The sequence below is a fragment of the Ambystoma mexicanum genome, chromosome 5q, assembly GCF_040938575.1.
Source record: "Ambystoma mexicanum isolate Mex_15411 chromosome 5q, UKY_AmexF1_1, whole genome shotgun sequence".
NCBI classification, from domain to species: domain Eukaryota; kingdom Metazoa; phylum Chordata; class Amphibia; order Caudata; family Ambystomatidae; genus Ambystoma; species Ambystoma mexicanum.
Genome location: NC_090933.1, coordinates 1,317,090,652 through 1,317,116,008, shown reverse-complemented (window position 1 = coordinate 1,317,116,008; position 25,357 = coordinate 1,317,090,652). Strand labels below are relative to the sequence as shown.

General features: G+C 45.5%; 1 protein-coding gene across 1 annotated transcript in view; it reads left to right on the top strand.

Annotated features, from left to right (window-relative positions):
* Positions 1 to 13,196, top strand: part of LOC138498495 (zinc finger protein 850-like) — a gene marked incomplete in the record, with an annotated part of 1,369,857 nt that extends 1,356,661 nt beyond the window's left edge. Inside the window, 1 exon segment of the mRNA XM_069622260.1 lies at positions 11,502 to 13,196. Coding sequence (XP_069478361.1) covers positions 11,502 to 12,942 — 1,441 coding nt within the window.
* Positions 13,197 to 25,357: the final 12,161 nt, after the last annotated feature.

The window sequence follows — 25,357 nt, the reverse complement described above, 5'->3', positions numbered from 1 at the left end:
CAGGAACAATCTGAGGGACTTCGACGCGTGGGGGAATCATTGGTACTAGGGATGGTATTAGTCACGCCCTGCCGATGTCTCTTTTCGAACTTTGAAAAACCTCATGTGCATTACTCCACAGCTTCCACTAGATGTCGGCCTATGGAAAGCATGTGCATCTAAGCAGATACAAGCATCAGAAATACAATTACGGCGAGTAATGTATCCCATATATATTTATTTTCACCTACTCGGCCACTGGTGTTCTCCTCCTACCAGGTTCATTGCTCAGGGAGGCAGTATTTACTTGCAGCTCACAGCCAGAGCAGTTGTTGTCTTTCGGTGATGATTATGCTACAAGGACATCTGGCCGCTGTAATTCTCAGGTTTGCAAGCAACCCGCTAACATCCAGACCCACAGTGGGGGTTGGGAGGGTGGGGGCAGTAGCCCACAGTCTGGCACTCCAAAGCAGGGCATTTTGCCTTGGTGCAGCACCTTATAGGACTCTGACGCTTCCACCCTTGTCTTTGGAGGTGGTGCCCCAGGTCGAGTCTCCATTAGAGTGCATCACCTCAACCCCCCCAACCCCCCTCCCCCTGCTGTCCCACCAGAGGCCCCCAGACAGCCCCTGTTACCACTAACCTGCACACCTCCTGGTCCGCATCCAGTCCTATAAATATTTGTTCTAATTGCAGACATGTGTAGTATCTTTTTAAGAGAAGCATGAATTGCGCAAAGCCTGGTCCCTGTAAAAAAAAGAAAAGGTATCCGCACCCCAGAAGGCAGCTCGGTGGGCTAATAGAAATAAAAATAAATACTCTTTCCCGGGGGCGTAGAGCTGAAATGCTGCACTTGGGCCTTCCTGACTTGGGTTTGAGCGCCATTACCAGATCTTCCTTCACCCAAATGTGGTATTTAATGCTGAATTGAAAATAGATGAGATCAATTACAGGCAAGAGCCCTCTTGTCTACCTGAAGTTGACAATTACCATGCCTACTGCAACACCATACTACATACTTCACAGGTTCTCGTCAGTGCTTCCCAGAGGGGAGCCCTTCCCTGTGAGTTGTGGCCGCCACCTAATAGTCCATATGTGGGGTTAAGGGCCCCTGTTCTGTGAAGGAAGTCCCTAAACCCTTTTATTTAGGATCTTTTGAATACCTCTGAAACTCAACCTAAGAATACTGTTATTGTAAGATCTCTTCACTTAGATTTGATATAACTGAGACGAGAGAGAGCCAAGAAAACATGCAGAGTAATAACAGGTTGACTGGCAATGTACAGTAACGAGTTGGCCCAAGGAGGCATGAATTACATCAAAGGCACTAAAAGACTTTGACGTTAAGCTGGGGAGGACCCAGCTACACATCATAACTGATGGACTTAGGAGAGAGTAGGGACGGCCTCGCGAGAAGGCAGCGTCTGTCCAGCACAGCCCAGGAGAATCAAACCCAGAGCAGAGTCCTCAGAGGCAGTCTGTCCTCAGACGAGAGGACCTCGTACAGGGCATTGAGAAGCCTTCCCTGAGTGGGTACGGACCCATCTCCACTAGCAGCTGCCAGAAACCAGGTGGTTGAGCAACCTCAAGCAGATGGACTTTGTGGTCCATGAACTGTACTGTTTGCCGAAGCAGCAACGAGAAGCTGAAAAAAGACACACTGACGCATGCAGAAGAAAAGCCGACCCTGGAACCGGTGACGTGCCCCAGCCACAATCAAGGTAACGGAAGCCGCAGGTAACCCGAGTCGGTTCTTGTGAGGTACTCTAGTCAAACCAAGAGCCAAGAAGTACTCTGGAGTCATCTCCCTCGTCCTAGTGATAATCTACAAAACTGGGAAAGGCGAGAGTGGGTCAGGAGTCCTCTCCCTTGTCACAGTGCGTACCTAAACAAAGTTGAAAAGTGTTAAAGGACAATAACTGTTGGAGTAATCTTCCAAACAATAAGACTACTACTATACGGACAAGAAACCCTAATGTATCAGTGCCAATGAAGAGAAGATTGGAAAGGACAGTGAAACAAGGGACTCTTTCAAATGACTCTACAAAGACGGCCCTCAAGGTTGATCCAGACAGACCAGAAGAAGGGAGTCATTCTCCTGGCCGTACCTGTTTTGTCGAGTCAGAACTTACATCAAGACTGTTGCAGAATCCAATAGAAATGATGCACTTTGCTGGGAGAAGAGGAATCTCATCCAGAGGAGAGGCTGATTTTTAGACAAACACAGCGTTTACTGCTGTAGGGGGCCAATAAGATGAAAAGACTCGGACTTAAAAGTACCACACCCTTTGGAAGGAGGTACAGAAGGTTGCATCAGTTTCTGATGTTATCCTTATTTGGAGTATTGGCAGCTTGTTGTATAATGCTGCCAAAGTAAGACTTTGTTCAGCCTTTATCCAAAGATCTGAGGCTAACTATTTCTTAAAGTTACAATGCAAGATCAAAATGTATGCACCATTTCCACTCAGCTCTGCGGACAGTTGCCCACCATGCCCAGAGTTTCGGCGAGAACCAGGGAGCTGAGACGTGCAGTTTTCTTTAACAATTTTAAAGGTGCCAATTCATTTGCAGCTGCTGAGCAAGTAGTAATACGTTGAGACCATGGTAGAGGCAGGGGTAATTTTGAAGTGTTCTGTTGTGCAAGCACCAACTGTTCGATTATGGTGCCAATCTCTGCAATACTTTGGGCTGAGCCTGCCTTTTACTAGGTGAAGTAATCTTAAAAGCGATCAACAAATTATCCAAGAAATGCCCTGAAGAAACAGCATAAATCTGGAGAAGGAAAAATTAGATCAAGAGTATGTCCCTTTGTATGTGTAGAGCCTATCCCTAATTAAGGCAGTGATGAACTGTCCATATAAGATAAAATGGAGTCAGCCCAGAAATTAAAATGTCCTAAAATACAGATTGTTATGGGAAAGAGCCAAAGCTGAAAAGTTTGAAAAAAAAGCCTTTTCAAAGGTCGTCCAGCTAAATGAAGGTGGGCTATATGCAATCAAAAAGTGAAGTGTAAAAGAGTGAGTGGCCAAACTTCTCCTTAACAGATTCCATTTCTATATCCGGAGTCTCAGGGTAAAATCAAACAAATGAGGTCATTTCTTACAAATTAAGGTGACACCCCCCCCCCCCCCATCACCAGGTTGGTTGGTGTTGCGATCAATGTGTAAAATGGAGTAGCCTGCAGGTAAAATGTGCACCATATCAGTGCCAGATGGTAAACCATGTTTCTGTTAACCAAATCGGGTGCATAGTCTTGCAGAAATGTATGTTATATACACCCTAACATGTCCATGCAACCTAAGATACATAAGGATACCAGTCAAAAGAATCATCAAGCAATAACCTGTATCGGAACAAAAACTTGTCACCACTGGTAGACCATTTTGTAAAAAGACACACAAGACCAGTTAAAATGGACTTTTTCTGGAAAAGATCCAGATATCAAAGAGGGCGGTAACTTTGGAACCATTCTTCTTAAGGAGGAGCAGAAGTGGATTTTTTCACTGCATACTGACACGCAGGGTCTGACTAATTAATTGGCATGACTTGGCGGCGATCCTACCCACTTAGGATGATGCCTATCTGAGACTAGGGCCCTGCATCTGGAATTCACCCTGTGCTCTCCTGATTCTATCCAGGAACCAGGTGATGGCCCACATAGCCACCTATACTGGATCATGAATTTGATAAGTTCAAACAGATAGACAACAGGAGGCAGTGCACGGTACTGTCTGAACATAGGTCTCCCTACAAGAAAACACAATTGTACTTACTGGAGGACTTTACCTATGATCCTACATCCAGATTTAGACTGGAGGGCATTTTCAACCACCCAAACATGCTCGACCTCATCCATATTCTAGACTGCGGCATTTGCCACCTCCCAGATTACTCGACCGCATGGGATATACTTTGGACATCACAGTAATGGAGCAATATAGAAACTGGTCTGAACTGTTTTCTCACTACTGGATTCCACTCCAAGATGGTAAGGCCTCTATGGAAGCTTTTCCAGCGCCTTTGTGAGGCATGCAAGGGATATACAATATGAAAGCATGACATCCGTCACGTGATCTGCACATCAACCAGGCAACAGCAGACTATTAAACCGAGAGTGGCTTCTTAACTCACACAAGGAGATGCGCACAGTAGGAAGACTAGAATGATGAATTGATGAGGTAATTGTGGGGGTATTTAATGAACCATTGAGCAAAGAGATGTAGCAAAGCTTTCAACTATCTGCTATACACCGAAGATAACCGCAGTAATAAACGTACTTGCAGTGTTTTTTTCATTTTTAATACAGAAATTGCATCGGGGTGACGCAGGTGACTCCTGCCCCCTGTATAAATGATATTCTTGGACACACAAGACTGTTAGGTTAGATTTTCATTTCTATGGTAAATCTCCCTCCACTGTGAGACCCCCAGCACTTCTTGCTGGACTTGGGATTCTTTTTCTATGTTCCCCACTCACCCTTTTACTTTTTACTGGTGCCGTTTTTCTGGCTCTCCATAGTGGTTTTGGATCTATCCTTTCCTATAACTTTGTTGGGCATCTGCAATGTAGTATTGCAGCACACAGCACTTCTGTACAGTGTTGGTGGGCGGCCCCTTGGGCATCCATTTTTATTTTCTCTTGACTTACCTTGCAAAACACATGCTCTCAAGGTAGAGAGATTTCCATCCCAATGACATTTTATTTTGAGAGCAGCACACCCCAGATACACAGTATACCTTTTCTTACTGTTTCTGTAACATTTATGTTAGTGACAAGCTTACTGTTAAAGCTGGTGGCACTGAACATACTTTAGTGACTTTTTGGAATTATTACACACAGGCTGTCAAACCAGCCACGGTAATGCACAGAAAGGTCACCATTCTGCTAGAATGGTGGCTTCTTGGTTTGTTCACTTTCTTTTTTTTTTTTTTGGTGGCATTTTTAATGTGCTTGTCCTTTCTTGGTCCTTCTGTTGTCTGCCTGCAGGGTGGGGTTGGGGGTGAGGAGGGCTGGGCTCTCCCATGTGGATGGGGGTGCTTGCAGGGTGGAGGTCACGGGTTCTCCCATGTTGAGGGGGCTGCCTGCAGGGTGGGGTCAGGGGTGATGGGGAGGGGGAAGGGTCCTGGGTTTTGCCATGTGGAGGGGGGGCTGCCTGCAGGGTGGGGTCAGGGGTGATTGGGGCAGGGTTCTGCCATGTGTAGGGGGCTGCCTGCAGGGTGTCACTCCAATCTGTTGTGTTGGGTGCGGGTGCTGATGTGGTGCACCATGCGACTGGCCAGATCGCCCATGCCTGAACCCAGGTCTGCTTGAAAACACATTGGATAGTGGTTCCTTTGGGAGCATTGCCATTTGGTGACAGCTTTACCTGTCATCAGGCCCATCTATGCTGAGAGCCACATGCTTGTTATGGTCGTTTGGCCAGTGCGTTGTGAGGGGAAGGGTTGGGGGATGCATTCAAACTCATCAGATTTAACTTGGCAGCTGGCGCTAGGGTTCGGCGCTCCCTTGATCCACTCCATGTTGAGGATGGAGCTGGCCTTCTCCCACGAGGGTCAGGTCAAGGGGGGTCCACGGTGCCGCCTCTGGTGTCTAATGATTACTGCTGGTGTTTGGACAGAAGGCAGCAGACGCTGCCCTTTAGGTCATTCTACCACTTCCTACAATCCTCAGCGTCCTGTGGGACGGTGCCCACAGCTGTGGCATTGTTTCAGATAACTGACCAGATGGCTGCATTCCATTGCACTGATGTTTAAGGTGCCGGGAGCCAAATAGCTCCTCGGCATGGGCCTTCACCTCGCCATCATGGACCTGCAGCTTCACCTCATAAAATGTTTGCTGCCTCTGACCCGGCACCAGTAACGTAATTCCACCAAATATGGGGAGACTTACTGCCATGGACTCGGTTTCGGCGCTAATTCAGCTGGACGGAATTACCGTTGCTGCTAATGGTGAGTGGCCGCTCCCGCCACTATTTAATGCAGCAGTGATCTGTTATGCAATGGACACACCTTGTTAACAGGGCACGGTACTGTGCTGTTCTATTATAATTTATGGTGATGTTCTGTGAGGGTATAGAGCAGTGCTGTGAGGCAGTATCTTGTAGCACTGTCAGTCACTTTCCTGCGCCCACACCGTAGTTATGTCCCAAAGACTCTCCCTAAGTTGTACCAGGTCACAGCAGTGCCCAGCAGAAGGCCGCCCACTGGGGGGGGGGGGGGGCGGCGCCGCCGCCTTTGTGCACTTTAGCCCTGGTGGCCCTCATGCTAACTTGTGGCATGTGGGTACCAGCACTCTCAGCCTGTTGTTGTCATCTTCACGTGCGTTTTATGAGTTCTTGCGAGAAACAAAAAATTGCTTATTCCTGACACCTCAGGGCCATCCCATTCTCACATCGTGCCCTGCCTCTCAGCACTGGTGACCATGACTAGGTAAAGGGCGAGAGGCATCCAAACGTGGTAATGAGTTTCAAGGCGCCAGTGAGGAAAACGCATGCCAAATTGTGTGAGTACCTCACACATACTAGCAATACCTGATAATGATTTCAGTGCCTTCCATTTGAATTGACCGCCTGATGTCTAACTTTCCATTTGATACTAATACCTGGAAAAAGAATTGTACTACGCAAAAGCTGTTGGCCTTTCTGTACTTGCAATTGGCACACCAAGAATGTCACCCTGCCCTTTTGTAGCCCGCCTCAGTCACATCTCGTGCAACGATCATCTTTGACTAATCAATAGTTGTACAACTGAACCGAACCTTAAAGGTTTAGCACCTCATTAGCAAACTATGGATACCATGTTAATTATTGACCAGCTCTCTCCTCCTAAGAAAAATATATAATTTCTCTTTCTTTACCTATATTGAACAATCATGAAGTGAAAACCGACCATCTTATTTCCCCTTATTACTAAAGGAGGGTGACCAGATGATTGCATATTATCTGCACCCCCCTTCTTAGATTTGGGGATTAGCTGGTGCTAGAGGTCAAATGTTTTGCCTTAGAATATCGATAAGGGAGATCAGATAGGAGAGAGGGGACAGGCAGCTTGTCTGTGTTTGGCATTTTACCGACCCAATTGACTGCCTATTTCCAGGCCAATCTCTATGGCCATTATCACTCACTACCTACCCTTCCCCACCCAAAACACATCCTTCTGAAACCTATTTGAGATGGCCCTGTCGCAGATGTATAGGGCCTGCTAGTGTTATTTTGTCTGAGAGTTGCTTGGGTGCAGCTGTAAAGGAACCTTTGGTGTAATAAAGATACCATCACTGCGTGTGCCTTCAGCTGCTTGATTTATAAGCAATATGTCTCCTTGCATCTGTTCCTTGCATTGGAGCCCTCTATAAATAAATAAATAAATAAATAAATTGCTCTGGCAAAGCCAACACTTGTGTATAGGATAGACATTTGGACATTTGGCACACACTGACATGATATGGCCAGGTACTCGCACCATTTTCCAGCTGTTAACATTTTATGGCCAGATACTAGTCTTATGGAAGGGCCTCGTAAATGCTGATCCCTAGTCCACACAAAAGCCAAAACTATTGGCTTTGCCCATGCTTGTTGTTGTCCTGATGAAGGCATAAGACACTAAGCTCGAAGTGGACCGAAACACATGTCGACAGGCAGCCGATCAATGTCACATTAAATATAACAATCTCATTAGTGTCCTCAAATGTGTCCATTGATTTGCACTGAAGTCCATTATGCCAAGTGCTGGCACGATGATGCACACTTAGATTCCCATGGTATTTAAATTATATTGTTGGGATTTTGTATTTTTACATTGTTTTGTTCTAAATAAAATATGTATTTTTGTAATAGAGGTGTGCTGACATATTGGGCATTATTTGATTTGCCTTAAGTGTGTGTGTTTTTGGGAAAGTTGGAGTTGATCTAGCTCATTCTAGAGTGATGGATTAAGGGAGGCTTTCGGGCTGCTCTATTAAAGAAAGATCATTGAATCATTCAGTAAAAATGCAGGTGTCTTGACTTTGTTTTACGAGTGGTTGGACCTGTGGCTTCGAGGTACTTCGAGCTTTGTTCTGAGTTTACCTTTTCTAGTGCATATCAATTAACATGGGTGATTTAGACAGTGAGGTAATGTGGGTTTTTAGGTTATAGGAAATAAGTGTATTTGTTATCTTACATACTTCTAATGTAAACACACAACAGTAATAGATTGTATGCAATCACCCGACAATTTGGTCTTAACAGAGCCAACGGAGAAGGTTTTGCAAATGGGGTCCATCTAATTTGCATAAGAATACATTAATTTGAGACCAACATTAATAAAATGTGCTCATTAATGTCACTCCAGTTTGGTTTTTAGTTTCTCAAGTAACGTTAGTGTTTGCCACCTATTGTATACTCTGATAGGTTCATCATATACACCGTCTTTTAGACCATATGCTTGCCAAAATGGCATCTGGTGTGTGTCTGCACAGACTCCCACACTTTCCAACACTACCCAGCAGGTGCATGTCGGAAAGGCAAGTGAACATGGTTCATCTGGACTGGAGAGGAGTATGCCTTGTGCCTCACGCATACCCCATGCAGAGGAGGAGGGCTGTGGAAGGCAACAGCACAATACAACACCTGTGAGGCCGAGGAAAGAACCAAGAAGCAATCCATGTCTGGCCTTCTTGAGTCCTCCCACCAACCAGTTGCTCGGGCCTCCTGCAGGTTCAGCCCTACTATGGTGGGATGGTCCATTGGGCAGACCACCAAGGAAAGGGAAGCATTGAGGATGATAGCCAGGTACTAGAGTACAGAGACATGGGCATGGCTGAAGGCAGCAGCAAGGTGTGGTTTAATAGACCAAGCACGGCAGGCAAAGTCATTCACAGTATCATGGCAGGCTGATGCAATATTAATGATGCAGGGAAGTGGATGGCGTTGGCCATGCACAGCCTTTACTCCTACTAGAATTACATTGCCAACGTGTGGTAGTGTTCAGCTGTAAGGTTCCTGACAGCCCAGCTGAAACAGTTCACCAACTTGTGAAACAATGCAAGGGTCTAGGAAAACCTGTGCATTACATTTGTGGTAGACGAAGATGTCTCATGAATGAGTCTATGGTCTTTGCTATGTCGGGAGGGGTACTGGGTCAAGGGCAGGAATCTGGCTCATTCTGCTTCTTAGTAAAGAACCTGAATTCTGGAGTTTTTAATTAGTTTTCACTAAGCGAGTTCCGAAGTGTGCATGTAGAGACTAGGATGGAGGGTGTTGAGGTACAGCAGGGCATTCTACTTTTTATTGCAATCGCTTATTATAGTACATTGTGGCAAAATAAATGGATCAACTTTTGGGGAGCACGGACATTGGATTCAAAGGGGACTCTAGATCGATATGCGCCACACAAGGATATGGTTAGGCCAAGATTGTTAAATATTGTGGGCCTTGAAATCCTAAAAAAGAGTTGTTGCTTCTGGAGGGTGGTTAAGCTCACACAGCCTATGGTGGTGGCTGCACAGATGACGCACCTGAGAACTGTTGAGGGGAGCTTGTCTTCTAAGGATTATCCCCTCAAAACATGGAGCACTCCCAAAAAATGTGTTAATTGTGTCACCTCAAACTGGTATTTTTCCCCCCATACTGGACCGATGAAAGGTACTCGCATATACTGTTGTGATAGCTACCTACACTAGACACACAATAAATGTAGGACTGACGGATGAACAGGTGGACAGTTGCGCATTGTGGTGGGTCTATGCATACTATTCACACGTAAATGCATCTTATTCCAGGGTCGCTGCCATATGGGTTGCAAGAGATGCTGGCAATGAAATTCGCACCCTTTCAGATCATGGATATGCAGGATTATGTTGAGCGGATTCCCCTGGAGTAGGGTGAGTAGAATCTCCACAGTAGATGATTGGGAATCATGTGTTATCACTAAATGGCAGCATCAATTTGTGGATGTTTGTAGAGATGGGGCAACATCCCCATTGGTTACTATGGATGTGATGAGAGTAGTTCTTGGTCACAGTGCAGAGGGTACAGGGGCGCGCTAGATTCAACCTAAGGTGCAAGGATCAGAATCCTCAAAAAGGTGTCATGTTATGGGAGTTTGGTAAGTAACAGACCCATTTACACCCACTCCTTAACAGTAAAACCTAGGGTGTGCCACCTTTTGAAAACTGCACTGTGGTATTTTGAACAGGGAAACAGAAGTGAAGTGGGATCCCTCTGGCCAATTAAATTTAGTACCTGGAGATGGGGCACTTATGTAAAAAATTAGGAAGGCAAATGGGGTAATGTGGAGTTTGTGGAGTCTCTCCTACACTTTAGTCTTTTGGTCTCTTGACACAAAGTCCAAACTCATCCCTCACCTCCAGGATTGACAGAAAAACAAGCTTATCTAGGTTTAAAGTCCCTGTTTGAATGTAGTGGCGGCCCGGCCTGTGCCATTCTCACCATGGGAAGAGATTGGCGTTTTACCTTTAAATCACAGCTCTGTCCTTGTCTCCTCGATGGTGCTGTTAATTATATTATTCATATTTTGGCCAATACACACGTCATCAGTGATTACACAATGGACTGGTCAAGCAGGCATCCGATTGGTGGCAAACGCCTGCCTTTATCAGTTGTGTATGGAAATTGGGAGCATCCGTGTGCTATTTAGTCATTTCAGAATAGATATATTGGTAGAACACATATACATGTTCCTGATGATTAAAATATGCATTTAAAATGTTCACCCAGCCTGCGTTTTTTCCTAGTCTTTTGGATGCAAAATATTTTTAAATAAAAATGAATCGCATTATTCATGCTGCATGTTACCTCAGTTCCACTAAATGTTCCCATTGGAGCACCACTTCTCTGCCCCCTATTAGGGTGCCTTTCTCCAATAGATGGCACTTCAAAGTCAAATAAGTTACTATATGAGGAGTTACTACTGAGTAGTCTTATGACGTGTGCTGCCTGCGATTGTGAACATGTTGAAACTAATAATGTGCGTCTCCTTTTATCTCAGTAGGTGACTGATGCCCCAGAAATGCAACAGTGATTTAGATTCCCTGGACTATCGCAGGGAAAAGCTTCATTGTTAGAATATATTTCCAAGCATCTTAGAAGAGTGCAAGTTTGGTGTCCAGTTGCCTTTTCAGAGTATTCAGGAACTCGGATTGCGAAGCCTGTTGATACATGATGCCTTCCGTCCATGCAACCTCTTTGTGGTAGCATCCAGTAACCAAGCATGTTGATGCTGTAAATCCTGGGTGAGGGGGATATCTAGCATGAAAATGACAATGTGTTATGTGCAGTAAGAAAAGCATTTCTCGTTTGTGCTCTGAATTTGGGAAAAGGTTAATTGAAAAGGCTTCTCTTAAGTCAAGGCACCAACAATAAACTGGCAAGAGACTTTACACGTGAACAACATGTGGGAACAATTGCTATTTCACGAACATACTTCTTGCCCACATGAGGACATGGGTGACAACACATATCAGTGCACTGAATTTGATGTCATCCATTTGCATGATAAAGTTATCAGTCACCAGCAAATGAATAAAGGTGAGAAACCTTATGAGTGCACTGAATGTGGGAAAGGGTTTGTTCAGAAGGGAGCTCTTATTATCCACCAGCGCACACATACAGGTGAAAAACCTTATGAGTGCACTGAATGTGGGAAAGGGTTTGTTCAGAAGGGAGCTCTTATTATCCACCAGCGCACACATACAGGTGAAAAACCTTATGAGTGCACTGAATGTGGGAAAGGTTTTGCTCGGAAGGGAGCTCTTATTATCCACCAGCGCAGACATACAGGTGAGAAACCTTATGAGTGCACTGAGTGTGGCAAAGGGTTTGCTACAAAGCAAGAGCTTACTATCCACAGGAGAACACATACAGGTGAGAAACCTTATGAGTGCACTGAATGTGGGAATGGGTTTGCTACAAAGCGAAAGCTTACTATCCACAGGAGAAGACATACAGGTCAGAAGCCTTATGAGTGCACTGAATGTGGGAAAGGGTTTGCTACAAAGGGAGAGCTTACTAGCCACCAGAGAACACATACAGGTGAGAAACCTTATGAGTGCACTGAATGTGGGAATGGGTTTGCTACAAAGCGAGAGCTTACTATCCACAGGAGAAGACATACAGGTGAAAAGCCTTATGAGTGCACTGAATGTGGGAAAGGGTTTGCTACAAAGGGAGATCTTACTAGCCACCAAAGAACACATACAGGTGAGAAACCTTATGAGTGCACTGAGTGTGGGAAAGGGTTTGTTCAGAAGGGACATCTTACACACCACCAGAGAAAACATACAGGTGAGAAACCTTATGAGTGCACTGAATGTGGGAAAGGGTTTGTTCAGAAGGAACATCTTACACACCACCAGAGAAAGCATACAGGTGAGAAACCTTATGAGTGCACTGAATGTGGGAAAGGGTTTGTTCAGAAGGGACTGCTTACAGACCACCAGAGCACACATACAGGTGAGAAACCTTATGAGTGCACTGAGTGTGGGAAAGGGTTTGCTCGGAAGGGACAACTTATTTGCCACCAGAGAAAACATACAGGTGAGAAACCGTATAAGTGCACTGAATGTGGGAAAGGGTTTGTTCAGAAGGGACATCTTACACGCCACCAGAGAGCACATACAGGTGAGAAACCTTATGAGTGCACTGAATGTGGGAAAGGGTTTGTTGAGAAGGAACATCTTACACACCACCAGAGAAAACATACAGGTGAGAAACCTTATGAGTGCACTGAATGTGGGAAAGGGTTTGTTCAGAAGGGACATCTTACACGCCACCAGAGAGCACATACAGGTGAGAAACCTCATGCATGCACTGAATGTGGGAAAGTGTTTGCAACAAAGGGGGAGCTTGCTATCCACCAGAGAAAACATACAGGTGAGAAACCTTATGAGTGCACGGAGTGTGGGAAAGGGTTTTCTACAAAGCAAGAGTTTACTAGCCACCGGAGCACACATACATGCTTTCCGTAAAGCTATGAAAACCATCCTCTTCACATAAGGTTCCACGCAGCACCATGAATACTAATGAAATGTCCCACTGCATAAGCTGCATTGTAATGATCAAATGCATAAGCTGTAATGACAACTATGTTTGTAGCAATCAAAATGTGCCAACGACTGCTACCATTCCTGTACCCATGTTACTAAGCTCCTGCAAGTAACAGTGCCTCAATGCCCCTGGGCTGTTTGCGCGCTATATAAATAAAATACATACCTGGAACGCCCTCTGTCTAAGCTCACTGGTTTGTCTTTCCTTCATTTTTCTAGATTCTTATGTTTCAATGCCCACTTGCTGTTAGAACCCATAAACCTTTAGGTGAATAAGTGCCATAGGGAAAGATGCTTAATAAAAAAAATAAAAGGCAACTTGTAATGCAACCCTACAGATAAGCAGTGTATTAACCATTTACTCCCCAAGAATTAGCAAACACTCCCTTCAAAAAAGTAGCCAAACTCCCAACTGTAAAATTGGAAGCAATGGACAAATTGGTGCCAACCTTCCTGCTTTCTCCCACTCAGGTTCATGAATATGTTCATCCCAGTGATACCAGCCAGGCAGTACCAGTGGATGGTGGTTTACAGGGATTTCTGCCTGATATGTAGAGAAACTATAAAGTCATGTATATTTTATTTTACATTAATTGCTAGTCATAAAGAAGTGTGAATTAAAAAGTTGCAATTTCTTTCTACTTAAGTAAAAAGAACAAATGGCTTGCCTCTCTGTAATGTTTTTCTGATGGTTATACCTGTCATAGATTCCTCATCTTTGATATCCATATCCTTGTGCAGCTGTTATCCAGAAACCATTCTGCCAATAGGGGGCGATGCACAGCTCTGTATCAGTCCAACCCTCTTTTCACCTCGCACCAAAATGATATCTGGGCCAGTATAAGTAGCGGTGCTGTGCCCCAGACCTCAGTTCCACCCTCCTTTCCTAGCATTCTTGATGCTGAGGGACTGTAGAACTGATGGTGTACTAGCTTCCCAGAAGAGGGGCAGGAAGGAAGTGCAATGAGGAATCTGTGGCAGGAACATCCATCAGAAGGAACATTACTGAGAGGAAAGTAGTGTTCTACTAATGGATTCCTTCCTGCCATGGATTTCTCATCTATGATGGACTCCCAAAGCAGTACGTAATCTGGAGGAGGGAGGAAAGTTAGCACACAACCTAAACTACAAAATTCTGAAGGACTGCCCTATCCAAACTGGCATCCTGGCTGCAAGGGAATCCAAGCAGTAATTTTTACTGAGCATGTGGAGAGACGCCCATGTTGCTGCCTGGCAAATGTCCAGGACAAGGGACCCCCCCCTCTGCAGGGCAAAGGTGGCAGCCCCTCCTGGTAAAATGAGCCCAGATACCCTCGGCCACATCCTTCAAAACCAGATCATAGCATTCTGAGATGCAGAGAATGATCCAACTGGACAGGGTCCGTTTGGTCACAGCCCTGCCCGCACCATCGCAGCGGGGGCAAATATGAAAATGTGGAAAGGTCTGTCGGAATTTGAGGATTTAATTCCCGCTGACAAGCTGGACGATTTTAAGGCTGCCATGTCAGATGCCAGAGTCCTGGCGCAGGATATGCTTGAGGCTGCAGCGCATCATGTTGACACCCCGGCTCGGGGCCTCATGCTTGGCTTGGACACCTCTCGTCAGACTTGGCTTCATGACACACAGTTTTCCAAGGATGTTCAGGATAAAGTTTGGGACCTGCCTTTTGATGACAAAGAACTGTTCCATTCGTCAACGGATGTAGAGCTGACCAAGACTAATGACAGCACTCAGACAGCCAAGTCCCTGTCCGTTCTGGTGAAGCCACCTTTCAGGGCTCAGAGAACGCCCTCACATCCTCGGCCCTCCTCTGGTTTTTGGGGGTTTCTGGATCGAAAGACACGTAGAGTCGATCCTGCAGCTGGAAACTCCCATCGGCATCAGCAGCGAGGCCGGTTTTCCTCTTGACCCTCTGCCTCCTCCTCAGGATCAGGTGGTCCCGCCACCAAGAAACCTGCTAAATGAGGGTTTTCGGCGCTCGCATGAGACCCCGGTGGGAGGGCACATTTAATCTCACTGGGAGGCGTGGCAGACTATCACTGAGGACCGGTGGGTCTTGTCCGTTGCTCGGGCAGGCTTCCGCTTGCCCCTTCCCACCCCCCCACCTCACCCATCAATCCTCCCATTCAACAGTCTGGGACGCCCTCCCTCAGAGCCGAGGTCCAGAAGCTTCTGGATCTCAAGGCGGTGGAACCTGTTCCCATAGGGGAGCGAGGGGAGGGCTTCTACTCCCGTTTGTTTACGGTGCCCAAACCCAACCAGGCTGGCCTGCGCACCATCCTAGACCTTTCCCAGTTCAACCTTTCTCTTCCCCAAGAGAAATTCAAGATGATCACCCCCTGTCAGATAAAGTCCTCTCTACAGAAGGGTGACTGGCTGAGCGTGGTGGACCTTCAGGATGCTTATATGCATATCCTCATTTGGAGCCTGCATCGGTGTTAGGCAGAAACCTGTGCAGTTCCCTTTGGGAACACTGCAAAAGATTTAGGACTACAGGTGTTGGCAGTAAACCCACTTGGTAGCAGTCTGTACCACCCAGATTTACCTGGTAGCTGTGGCTCAGCAGTCAGACTTCCCTCAAGAAGAGTTAGGCAGTATGCAAAGTATACAAAATAGGCACTCAGACACAATAATACAATCAAAAACTGACCAGAGCTTTGGTATCAAAGTATATAATTTTTTTTTTAAAACACACTGTTTGAAACACTCCAGCACTCTTATTGTAAAACACTCTAAACACAGTTACTATTATAATATATACAACCCTTATTCCTTATCAGATAAGTCTTAGTTAACACCACTTATTTCTATACAGAGGTGGGCGCTTAACTATAGATGGCACTCCAATAAGTTCATGAAGAAGGGAGGGAAAAAGACAGAATATGGAACGATACACCACTCTAAGAATTTAGGAACACTATTAGCAAGGCAGAAGAGCAAAAGTCACTTGTGAGCCAAAGTCCACAGGCTGGGCCCACTCTTAGAGAGAGCAGAGCACAAATGCACCCAAGATCACACAGTTACACTAGGCTTAGAAAGTCTTGCAGAGAGTTCGAAAAGAGTTTAGAGAGGCTCAGAAAAGTTTAGCCAGGGTGTCCCAGGCTAACCCAGGTTCGAAAGCCGGGGGCTAAATCTACCCCGTACAGTTGGTGGCAAGGGAAGCCAGGTGGGACACGGTACCTTAAGTGGGAAGGATCCTCCAGGGTGGCAGTTGTTCCTGGCAGCGGGTGCAAGTCTTGTCGTCCAGGGGAAGAGAAGATCTCGACTTGGAGGAAAGATGAAGGTCGTTGCACTGCCAGGGAAGAAACCAGCTGCAGAGTTTTCTGGTTAAGGGTATTACCCTTAATTTCGCGGTCGTGGTAAAACGTGGTATTCCGGTTGCCGGGGTGCTTGGCACAGGCAAAGCGGCCACGAGATGCGTCGGGAAGGCGAAAAGACGGTGAAACTGGTTATCCCCACCAGTCAAAGGAAGAAGACTCTCCGGCGGGAGATCTCCTCTGTCGTTGGGAAAAGTGGTGAGACGGTCCTACAGGGCTCCACCGGTGGTGTCGTCGTGGCAGGTCGGCTCAGCTTCTCCCTCTTCGGATTCTTAGGTCCTGTGGCGACTTCTGAAGTTCCAGTCCCCAAAGCCCTGCTTTTATGCAGAAAACCCCCATTCTCTCAGCCTAGCTGTCACTCAAACATGACCGGCTCACCACTTGGGCCAATCAGGACGGAGTGCGACTTGAGTTGCCTAGGCAACTCAGTCCAGGGTGCCTAAATCCCCCTCCACCCCTCCTAAGTACCCCAGACAGAGTGGCACCACTTTGGAGGGCTTCTGTGGAGAAGCCCGCCAAAAAGTGGAACAAAGGGCTCAATTTGGGTTGGAGTCACAGAAGAGAACACAAATGCCATTTTAGAACCGAGTTTTGGCAAAAAAATACAAACCGGAGAATTAATAATAATTAAATAAACCGGCGGTATGTTCGAGGCTATCGTAATTAAATAAAGATAGTAGCCTCGAACAATGGGAAAATCCCATAGAGAAATATTTGCGGTTGAATATAAAAAGTAGTATCCACTGCCACCAGCCAAAACTCGATCAGGGGGGATGGAGACATGCCCCCTCGACTAACAGACCCCGGGGCAATCGAATTGCCCCAGCCAGTACGTCCACAATAGGATGGTTTGTACTGGTTCTGTTCAGAATTTAAGACTAGTAAAGTCAATGGTGACTTTACATGCCCTGGGAGACAGTAGTCAGTCCCAGGGTATGGAGTCTATATGTACTATGACAACCCTGTGTTACTGCACTGAGGGTGCTGTGTAACACACATCACAAAAACACATGAAGCCCTCTGGAGTAAAAGACCCCATAGCCCATTAAACACATCTAGAGTCAAAGAAACACACTCAAATCATGCCCAAGAGTGAGGGTAAAAGAGTCTCACTCTTGGCAGGAGAAAAAAATAAACCCCCAAAATCCAGCAAAGCTGCTGGGGGACTCACTAGGTTAGGAAATTCAGCCTAAACAGAGAATTCTCCCTAACAATCGGCATTTCCAGTTTCGTGTGCTCCTGTTTGGTCCCAGCTCGGCGCTGCGTGTCTTTACAAAGATGATGTCGGTCATCATAGCTTATCTTCGGCTACAGGGTATCCATGTGTATCTGTATTTGGACGATTGGCTGCTGTCCTTGGCCACTGAAAGCCTCGAGCAACCTTCAGCCTCTCCTCCAGCTCCTGTTCCACCTTGGGCCGTCGGTGAACTGGCGGAAATCCTCCATGATGGTCTATCAGGACTTGATTTTCCTGGGTTTTCGTTGGAACACGATCGATTGCAGATTGTACCTGACTGGGGACAGAATGGCGGATCTGTTGGCCACGTGTTAGGCGTGTGTGTATGTGTGTACACACACACACACACACACACACACACCCCCCCTCACACCCCCCCCCCTCCCCCCAAGGCATCTTCTATCACATGATACATTTGATTTAAAAACACTATTAATGGTAAACAATTTAAAAAGCAAAATTCAATATGACAATCTTTTCTAAAACACATAAAATTATCTCATAAAATTGCATCATAGGATAAATCAAATTCTCATCGCTTCCCACCAACACATTTTCCCAGATAACACTTATACTTTCTAAATTCATTGAGTTATCATAGGCATGTAAATATTTAAGTCTAAGAGATAATAAAGAATCACAGTCACAGAGAAGATGTTTGGCTGACTCTATTATTCACACCACATAGTCTACAATATCTCTGTGTTAGAGGTATATCAAATTTGGGTCCCAACACCTCTTAACACTGATTACATTTAAACAATAGATATCTCTGCATACTTTGACTATCAGGGTATGCCATCTGATAAACTGGTCTGCCTAATGTATTAGAAGAAAATTCTAGATATAATCCGCTGTTAACTTTCATGGATAAATTAACTATATTTTGATCACCATCCAGGTGCTCGAGTAGTGACTGCTATGTTGGCGCAATAAAAAACAGCAAATGCGACTACTGATAAGGTTTCAACATGCCCAAAATGTAGAAATTGGCACTCAGTTTTCAATTCTATTTAATTCACTCAGATTGCTCATTAAGTAATTTCAGCTGGTGGCAAATTTCGGCATGTGCGCTGCACAAAACAAATGACCTCAGTGGCATCACTTGATCCAGAAGGTTGTGCCAGGTATCGGACTGTGAAGAACTGACCTGAGACTGTTCATCCCAGGACGCAAGCACCCTGGTTCATTCTCACCTGTGTGGGATGCTGCAATGTCCTGTGCTGCCTTTGAGCCTGCGCGACACTGGTGAGCACTACACCTGGTCTTTCCTCTGTGTCTGGAACAGCTTTCCTGTGACTCTACAAGCAAGTTTTCAATAATCATTTTTCCCAGGGTCTCCTCTTCACAACCCCAGCATTAGAAGCCCCCTTCTGTGCCAGAGGATGACCGCAGCTGTTCTGGATTTCCCTCTTAAAGTGCCCGGGATCCACCCTGCACCAATGTTTCTTCGCTGGAGCCTAAGGAAGTACCAAAACAACATGCACAGCAACAGCCTCTGGGAAACACCATCCACAGAACTGCTTTCACAGTCGCAGGGTCTTGCTCTACTGACTCTCTGGCCTCTTATTTCTCATCAATTGGTTCCTATGGCTTGATTGGTCAAAACACCTCCCCCAACCTTGCTCACTGGCACTCCAGAAATGCTCTTTTGAAACAATTTTGCAAAAGGTAGCCCTGCCTTACCAAAGACTGTCCCTATTCGCACAAGTGACCTCCCTTGCCCTCCCTAAGAAATGCTGACCTCGGTAGGCCCTTTGTTTTACGTATTATTATACAGTTATCTGTTCTCTCTTGGCACTGTGCACCTGGCCACCCTCTGTCCTCTGGGCCCAGGTACCTGCTCACCCTCCCGCACTCCCTCCGGGCCACCCCTTGCACTGGGGTTTGTATCTGTACCCATACAGCCCCCCCCCCTTTTCTTCCTGCACTTATCAGACCTACCCTGTCTGCTGCCTTAAACTTGGCACTTGCAAATTGCTGGCTGCACTACCACTGTTTGTTGCCTTTATTATTATTTTTTTTATTGTGTTATAGTTCAAAGAACTTTTCACAAATTTATATACAGTAATATGAAAAAAACATCATACACAATTATATATATATATATACACTTTATCTCAAAATAACATCAAATTCAGATAAAAGATAAGAGAAAAAAAGGGAAGAATACTAAAATACAAACTTAGGTAGCACAAAGCATACAAAAAGATCACTAGAAGGCACAACAGATATATATATATATATATATATATAATCTCCCAGTAGATAAGAATTATGCCACATAAAAATACAGAACTAATTACATCACTTATTCAACGGTCATATGAGTCATAACCAAGTTCAGGTCCACTCTCAAGATCCAACATAATTTCCGTAGGCGTTCATTAGCCACCTTCCAGATCTGCGTAATAGCAATGACCAGCCTATTACTCCTCCCTGATAGACATCTCAGCCAGAAACTTTCACTTTCAATGTACATCTGATCATAATCAAATCTAGCAAAATACTTGTCATAGATCGATCTCATCCCCTGACAACAGGTGAGAACATGTCTGTTTCCACTCTGGAATCTTCAGCACATATTCTACAGATCCTTCTCTCAGCAGGTACATTAGACCAGGCTCCCCGAACCCCCAATACATTAAGTCGATTGAGTCGAATATCCATGAATATTCTACGATTGGCTTGAGAGGGCAGAAGTTTCAGATAGCTTTGGGGCTCTTTAAATCTTAGAAAAAGTGCTTAGAGAGCTCATAGTAGAGATCTTATCATGACTTGCAACCCAATCCCACTTCTCTATGACATCCTTCAGTGATTTTAATACTGCCCCTTCACCTTTTGCTATTAACAGCTCCTGCTGACATTATTCTTGCATTTCAACCCATGTACTGTAAATTGTCATAGCCTGCATCATTTTCAGCCCATATTTTGCAAATTGAAATTAAGTGACCTCCTTTTGCTATTAACAACTCCTGCTGACATTATTCTTGCATTTCGATCATCCACAAGGAACAACTGGCCATCAAAATGGAAGATCCACTAAACATCGATAAATGCGAATCCTTAATACTACGACTTTCAGTAAACCCCAAAACCAACCTGAAATTCATACTGATATACAGACTACTGACCTACGATGCGACTTTCATAGACTCTTTCACAGAAGCAATCACTACCCTAACCATCAAGTACAATCATCTGATCATCCTCAGAGATTTGAACATCTGGTTCGACGAAGAAACCACAATCACACAAAAATCCCTAACCGCCCAACTAGCAGCCATGAACCTACAACAACTAGTCAAAGGAGCAACCCACTCAGCAGGACACACACTTGACGCAATCTTCGCCAACAAAGACCTCATCACCACGGCACACCCAATTCAAATACTTTGGAGCGACCACCTCATTATTCCGTTCATAATCACAACGGCCGCCCCAACAAAAAAACAACAAAAAAAAACAACCCATCATGATGAAAAGAAATTGGAGAACCATAAAAAACTCCAACCGAACTCCTAGAACTCAGCAAACCACAATCATCAACCATGGAAGAAGCAGACCTAGACAAAAAAGTTGCCCTACTTCATACCTGGATCGCAACAACCCTTGACGACATCGCCAAAGAAAAGCCCTTCACCCCATCACGCAAGAAAACTACAGCAAAATGGTTCACCCCACTACTCAACGCCATGAAAAGGAAAAACCGAAAACTAGAATCTGAATGGAGGACCAAAAACACCACCGCAAACAAACTGAAATTCCTACAACAGATCCACGCATATAAAAAGGAAATACAAAAAGCGAAGAGGAAACATTACGACAACCGAATCTTCAGAGCACCAAACGCTCAAAAAGAACTATTCAAAATCATAAACGAAATTAAAAAAAACACCGGCCTGCAACAACACGCCAATCCCATCGATTAAACTTTGCGAGTACCTCGGAGACCACTTGAAAAACAAAATAACATCCATCCAACACACCATACAAAACAGACCAAGCGTTCACAGCTCAAACCCCACCAACACAGACGAGGAACACGCAAACAAGCTACGAAACTTCCCAGAAATATCAGTTGAGGCTTTCGTCTAACTGGTAAACCAAAGCAACAAATCGGGCTCTCCTGAAGACCCTTGCCCCCCGGACATATACAAAACAATTCTCAAACAAGGAACCCCCATGGAATACCACAGGAACCTCCTCAATCTCAACAGGTAAAGTACTGCAGGCCTTCAAATCGGCTTACATCAAGCTGCTACTCAAAGACACAACAGGAAACGTAGAGGACTTATCTAACTACAGACCCATCTCCAACATACTCAAACTGCTAGAAACGTACATCTACCAAATAACCCAAGAATTCATAGAAGAACATTGCCTACTAGACCAGGCACAAGTTGGCTTCAGACCTATGAGAGGAACAGAATCGGCTCTCCTCTCAATATGGGACGACCTAAAAACAAACGCAGACTCAGACAACAGCACCTCCCTGATTCTCCTTGATCTGTCTGCAGCCTTCGACACTGTCAACCACGCCATCCTCATAAAGAGACTAGAAGGACTAGGGATAACAGACACTGCCCTACTATGGATCAAATCCTTCCTAATAAACAGAACAGAAATAATATGGATGAAACCTTGTAAATCCAAACCCAGAGTCTCCACGTGCGGAGTACCACAAGGATCATCCTTCTCCCCCCTTCTATTCAACACCTACATGTACCTACTAATCAAACTCATCAAAAAACACGGCCTCACATGCTACAACTATGCCGACGATACTCCTAATCTTCAACATACAAGACACCGAGAAGAAAACACCACACTCGAGAATTTCCATTCGTGACATATTCAACTGGATGAACCTCAACCATCTCAAAATCAACCCAGGCAAAACGGAGATAATGATTGTTTCAAAAAATGGAGGAGACATCAACTACATCCCCTGGCCAAGAGAGCTCGGCACCACACCAGAACCATCATCAACTGTAAAAAAACTTAGGGTTCCTGATGGATAACAATCTCACTCTGGAGCCACAAGTAAACTCGGTAATCAAGAAATGTTTCTTCCTCCTGCGAGCAGCAAAAAGGATCCTACCGTTCCTGTCGTTCGCCAACAAAACACTTGCCATCATCGCTCTGATCATGTCCAGAGTAGACTATGCCAATAGCCTATAGCTGGGCATGCCCGAACGACTTCTAAAAAAAACTGCAACACATACAAAATGCAGCAGCCAGACTCCTCCTCGAGCTACCCAGAAGAGAACACATCACACCCACGCTAAAAATACTACACTGGCTACCACTGAAACAACAAATAAAGTTCAAGGCCATGTGCATCACGCACAGAGCAATACACAAACAAGGCGCAGAATTCCTAAGCGACAAACTACGCCTACATCAACCGACAAGAACACTAAGATCAAGCACCGACATACGCCTGGAACCAAAACCCTACAACAGAAAAAAAACTCGGAGGATCGTCTTTCTCTCACCAGGCACCCAAAACCTGGAATGACCTACCTAAGAATATACGGAATACAACAAGCCACCTAACATTCAGGAAACTCCTCAAATCATGGCTCTTCAAAGCGTAACCACAACGGAGACGCACTAGAATGCCCAGACATTAAAATGATGATGGAAACAACTCCAACCTCGGCCACTCTCAAATTGGACAAACACTCAAACCAAAGAACCAACCACTCGACAGAGCATAAGACATCATGGAAAATAGCCACAAAGGAAGGCTGCAGAGACTGACCACATACCTAGACCCAGACGAAAGCCCTCAAGTGACTCTCCCACTCGTGCGTACCGGACGAACATATCCAGACCGGCAGACGCACCTAGATAGACGTTGGCCGGTGTCACATATGGAGAGGATTGATTGAAGGATAACAAGCCCGCGCCTAGAAAAAGGTGAATGCTAGCATGTGCCACACTTAGAGTTGTGAACACCAGCCTGCGTGGCGTTCGGCTGGAGTTGTGAATGTTAGCATGCCCACACCTGGACGTATCTCTAAACTCTAGCCTGCACCGCATCTAGACAAAAGTGTGAATGCTGGCATGACCACACCTGGATGGAGTCCTAAACATTGGCCTGCGCCGCATCTAGATGGGAATGTTAGGGCCAACAAGTGCCACACTCAGACAGAACTGTGAATGTTAGCAGGGTAAAGGTCAGGTAACCCACTAACCAATATAAGCTCAAACTCTGCATATTTATCTCACTCAAAAGAACTCGCACAACCATCTCTCGCACAACAAGCCACACGCACTTCACAACATTGCAACAACACATAAACCGGAACAACAGCACACGCGGACTGACTCCGATCCGATATCCGCACCAAAGCTCAGCACCCGGTGTATACTGAGTTGAAGCTGCCAACAGAACACCACTCCTCTCACTATCCTACTTCCTTCTTCACCTTACTAACCCATCCCACCTTTATCATTTACAGATCCGCCTGAGCGCCTGGGGACCAATTCCGTTGGTGACGGTGCACGGTACAAATACCTTTAACATTTAACATTTCAACCCATGTACTGTAAATTGCCATAGCCTGCATTTTCAGCCAATATTTTGCAAACTGAATCTAGACCCACCCAACCTGCACATCTTACTGCAATAACCATGTCAGCCTGGATCATAGTCATCATGTTTCCCTTTGCCTGGTACCGATTGACCTGCCGTGCACAGGAGTGCATTTCCTATCCCACCCCAACGGTCTCAGCTGGCCAGCTTGTCCTAGTCACCATCTTATCCCATGTCCCACCCCCTTCCTACCTAACCTCAATCCATTTCAAACCAGCCACAGTGAAACCATCCCCATCGCAGATACATGTACCATCCAAGAAGCAATTCTTGACCCCACGCCCGGCATTTCTATCCTGAACAACAACCTCATATGGAATTCGCACCCATGTGTAGGCACACTGAGACGCATGTTGCCTCAGGACCAGGACACACACCACTTTGCCTTCGTCCAACTCAAGTCTGTGCAAAAGAAAACCCAAACGAACCACTCATATTACATATGTAAAAGCATTACCCGATCAGATTACCCATCCCAATGCTTCATCCCCTCGCACTTCCAACAGAAAACCTTGCCAACCCACCACTGAAACAATCAAAGGCGCACTAATTAATGCAAGATCATTAGTCACCCATGCCCTAGACATAGCCGACATCATCTCCTTAAACGATCTAGACTTCTTAGCTATCACCGAGACCTGGCTCCACGCACCTTCGGGTCCCACATTGGTATTAGCCATCCCTAATGACTACACCATCTACCGCATGGATAGACAATCAGCCAAAGGCGGAGGAGTAGCCTTTATAGCAAGAAGTTCCATTAACATTAGCCACATTTTAAACCAAACTCTCCCATCTGCTGAATTACTCGCCATTAAACTATCTGCCACTCACTCAAGTACTATCACCATCCATCTTATTTATAGGCCACCAGGCCCGCCCAATCTCTGCCTTTAACGAAGATATAGTGCTCCTACTCTCCACCAACTTCAAACCCAACACACAAATACTTATTCTAGGCGATTTCAATCTGGGCTACAATGATGAGAAAGATGATCAAGCAAGCGCTGTAGCAAATACTATCTCTGAATTAGGACTTACCCATCATGTCACTCAACCTACACACAACAAAGGCCGCACGCTAGACTGGATTGCAGACCTCAACTGCAAAACCTCCATCCTCTCCAACACACCATGTGCCTGGACTGACCACCATCTCATCACCTTCACCATCA